The 3,941-nt window shown below is 35.0% G+C and overlaps 1 protein-coding gene across 1 annotated transcript; it reads left to right on the plus strand.

The window, feature by feature from the left end:
• Nucleotides 1-2,375: 2,375 nt before the first annotated feature.
• Nucleotides 2,376-3,564, plus strand: LOC108966582 (phospholipase A1-like). Its single transcript, XM_018929573.1, has 2 exons — nt 2,376-2,425; nt 2,500-3,564. Exons 1-2 carry the CDS (start codon nt 2,386-2,388, stop codon nt 3,504-3,506), a joined length of 1,047 nt encoding a protein of 348 aa, XP_018785118.1. The 5' UTR covers nt 2,376-2,385; the 3' UTR covers nt 3,507-3,564.
• Nucleotides 3,565-3,941: the final 377 nt, after the last annotated feature.

The following is a 3,941-nucleotide window of genomic DNA, read 5'->3' on the forward strand; positions in this document are numbered from 1 at the left end:
TCGAGTGAATATCGATATAATAATCGAGGTACTTGAATATGTCACACTGCAAGATTAACATTTATAAATGAAGCGATCAATGGTAATACTATACTAACAATATGGCARTAATATAGCTTGGTTGATAACCAAATATCAAAAAATACGACAACATTAATTGAGAAAATCTACTATACAAGTTGAACAGTTCTGTACCCACACTATCTTTATTATGCACATATAAGATAGTTTAGATGCGCATAACATACATAACAAAAATATCCGATAAAGATTATTTGTTTTGTAAGACATAGAGTCAATTTTGCGGGAGCCTAATATTGCCGTCCAGCGTATAATTAGCTTAAGGAAAGGGCAAAACGAAAACAAATAATCTTTATCTGATATAAAATATAATAATTATMATTTTCTCAATTTAATTATTGTTCGTTGTGGTCCTCAAAGTAAATTTTAWTCTAATTTATAATAATCTTTTCAGYGATCATAAGCAATTTAACATATACATACAATTTATGTAGTATATGACATACGACTTCTTTGGTTTTCGTTACTCAAGTGCAGGGCATTATCAATATAATATTGACAAGGCAACTTCATATTTTGAAAGAGAGGGATATGAAAGGCGACCAAATATTCCAATAAATATCTGATTAAATGAGTCGATTACTTTTACATTTCCTTTTTACCGATTAGCGATAACTTGAATAAAAATAAAGATATCTGCTGAAGCTTTACGCCATTGCTGTTGCAGATGAGTAAAATTGGTTTATTGATGCGCCCAGAAAAGGTCGCTAAGCGATGTATTATAAAGCAATATAGCTAAGCCACAAATAGGAAACCAAAACTGAACTTACGGGATCGTATCAATGTGAAATTTTACAGAAATCGATTTTTTTGGTACATTATYGAATAGTAAACACTGCCAAAATTCTATCAAGTTGAAATCGAAATTTAAATTATTAAGGTCGCTACAGCGTTTCTTATAAAAAGAGAAGAGAGTGGGAAACATAGCGACTCTAATSACTAAACTTGTTCTCCTCAGAATGGTGATTTTCGAAACGGTTTCTACTCACGCAGGAAGAGTTTTGAAGATAGTTAACGTCATTTGCTATCACGCTTTATTTTTTGAGGGAAAAAGTGTCGGAAAAAGGGCCAAATTCGATAATTTATTTYAAACCGGCGCTACTTAGTGAAATTTCAAAAAAGCAAAAAAAAGCTTCCATAGCGCGATAGCGACTTTTCTTCAGACTAATAGCCTTTTTGAAATCTTTATTTTAAGCCTAAACTAWAGCCGCAATCGTGGACATCGTACAATACCCCTTTTTTTACGTGTCAGGTTCAGAACTTTTCTTTATATTATATGGAGCTACCTCAAAAAATTTGTCTCGATATTCTGTGATTCGGTGCTGAAAGTGGTTGAAATTAGTCTACATATTAATCCGCTCCCTACATAAAACTCCTTTCGTGATACAAAATTGCTAATCAAGCTGCTTTTGGTTTAATACCAAAAGTATACTAAAATAATCTAGACCTAACATACTTTTTAAAGTCGACAAAAATACAATTTTCACTTTTTATTGTTCACTTGTTTTTCTTGCATCCAATACCAATTTTATGTTCTTAATTAAAACTCGTATTTTTTACTTCAGATGATCTCGTTTTTTCCGATTGACAGTGGGAAATTATATCGTAATGTCCGAGTTTAGAATATTTTCCATTGAAAATGTTATAAAATCTTTGTAAAGTTTGCACCTTTGAAATAGTAAAAAGTGTAAATAAAATATTCATGTATGAAAATGAAAAAACATTGAAAAGAGACCGTCTTTTACTCAACTGAAGCTTATTAAGTGGCTGTCGAATCTCAAATTTTTACATACTTAAAAGGAACGTATTTATCGTTTGACAGTCACACACACTTTTGCTAGTATTTCATTGGTTACAACAAAGTAAACAACCTAATTAAAACATAATTCCTACGTAGCGTTGTCTAAATTATCTTTCATTGTCTTTTATTCGATATCTTCAAAACATATTATACTAAATTGAATGGGTTTGTTCATCTAACTGTTGCTTCTAATATCATCAAAGGACTTTGAATGACCTTAGAAAAATCACCTAATTTGCAAAAATAAAAATATTTCTCATTTCTGATAAGATAATTCTTAACAATAATAAAATGTTACCCCCAAAGCTTTCTCCTACATTAACTTTTTTATAATAATCTAAGACATAATCATGGAAAGCCAATCATCGAAACAAGTATTAATTTTCTTAACTTATCTAAAGTGGAATTCTACTTTGAAATAATCAGAAAAGTGCCAAAGGAAAAAGTATAAAATCGGAGCTCATTTTATTGAAATTAATTGATAGTTCCACAGTCTTTGTGAAATGAAGGTTCTTGTGCTTTTGGCAATTTTCGCGCTAACAGGTAAACCTTAATATCCTTAAAAAAAATATATGTGTATACACTTAGTATACTAAATTTCGTATACTGTTAACTAGCTTCGGCTGCTCCTCTCGATGATGAGGACGACAACGGTCGCGTCAGTGGAGAGAATGGCTGGTATGTACCGCAGCTTGATGGTTCCTTAGTCTGGATGAGTACTGAAGAAGGCGAGAACCTTTTAGCTGAATATGAGAAGAAAGAAGAAATGGAAGGACGTGCTCTGAGCCTCTCCCCAGTCACCTACTACCTGTACACCCAATCGAATCATTATGATGCACAAAAAATTACAGCTAATAAGAAAACCATTGCCGATTCACATTTCAATGCCGATCATCCAACACGGTTTCTGATTCATGGCTGGACTCAGGGTTATAAAGCCGGTATGAATACCCAAATTCGCGATGCATGGCTGTCACATGGTGACTACAACATTATCGTTGTTGACTGGGGCCGTGCACGTTCTGTGGAATATGTCTCATCCGTGGCTGCTGTTCCCGGTGTCGGAAAGAAGGTTGCCAGCATGATTGACTACATGGCAAGCAATAATGGTTTGAACTTGGATACACTCGAAGTGATCGGTCACAGTTTGGGTGCTCAAGTTGCCGGTTATGTTGGCAAGAACATAGGCGCTGGCAAAATTCACGGTATTGTCGGTCTGGACCCTGCCCTTCCATTATTCAGTTATAATAAGCCTAACAAACGTCTCAATTCCGATGATGCTCACTATGTTGAATCAATCCAGACAAACGGTGGGAAACTGGGTTTCTTAAAACCAATTGGTAAAGGTGCCTTCTACCCGAATGGTGGCAAGAAGCAACCAGGTTGTGGTACTGACTTGACTGGTGCTTGTAGTCATGCCCGCTCCTGTATTTACTACGCTGAAGCCGTGCGTGAAAATAACTTCCCCTCCATGCGTTGCGGTGACTACGAAGATGCAGTTAAGAAGGACTGTGGTGGACAATACAGTGGCGTGAAAATGGGTGCTGTCCACAATTATGAATTTGTCAGTGGTGATTACTATGTTCCAGTGCGCAGCACTGCTCCATATGGATATGGGAGCTAAATAAGTCACAAAACTGATATGAGTGAAATCAAATAAATACAGGGAAAAACAAAATAAATTATATTCAAGTGTATTTTAGTAATAAGAATTATTAGAGACTTTCATGGAAATAGTTTGTCTAGTCATCCGCAAGAAGATTCAAAATTTTGGGGCCAAATTTTGTTCGGCAATGGGGTCCATTTCTGGTTTAATGTGTACGTAAACAAGAAAAATTGCTCTATCAGAAAAAAAAAAACAACGCTTTGATATGGTCTGAGACCCGGCGAATCATCGGTCCATATTACATTATTAAAGTACGGTGAGAACATAACCTTTAATAGCGACCGTTATTACAAGATGGCGCCAATTCCCGTATATTGCATCAATCAATAGATTTATTGAGAGAATACTGCGGTGAGCAGATAATTTCACATTTTGGAAGGGTTGATTGTCCAC

Source organism: Bactrocera latifrons, unplaced genomic scaffold (genome assembly GCF_001853355.1).
Source record: "Bactrocera latifrons isolate USDA-ARS-PBARC rearing strain unplaced genomic scaffold, ASM185335v1 scaffold_1642, whole genome shotgun sequence".
NCBI classification, from domain to species: domain Eukaryota; kingdom Metazoa; phylum Arthropoda; class Insecta; order Diptera; family Tephritidae; genus Bactrocera; species Bactrocera latifrons.

Bases quoted from the DNA above. Each gene is read 5' to 3' on its own strand.
- LOC108966582 (XM_018929573.1), top strand. From the start codon at position 2,386: ATGAAGGTTCTTGTGCTTTTGGCAATTTTCGCGCTAACAG. The intron at 2,426-2,499 runs GTAAACCTTAAT...ACTGTTAACTAG, and splicing joins GGCAATTTTCGCGCTAACAG to CTTCGGCTGCTCCTCTCGAT.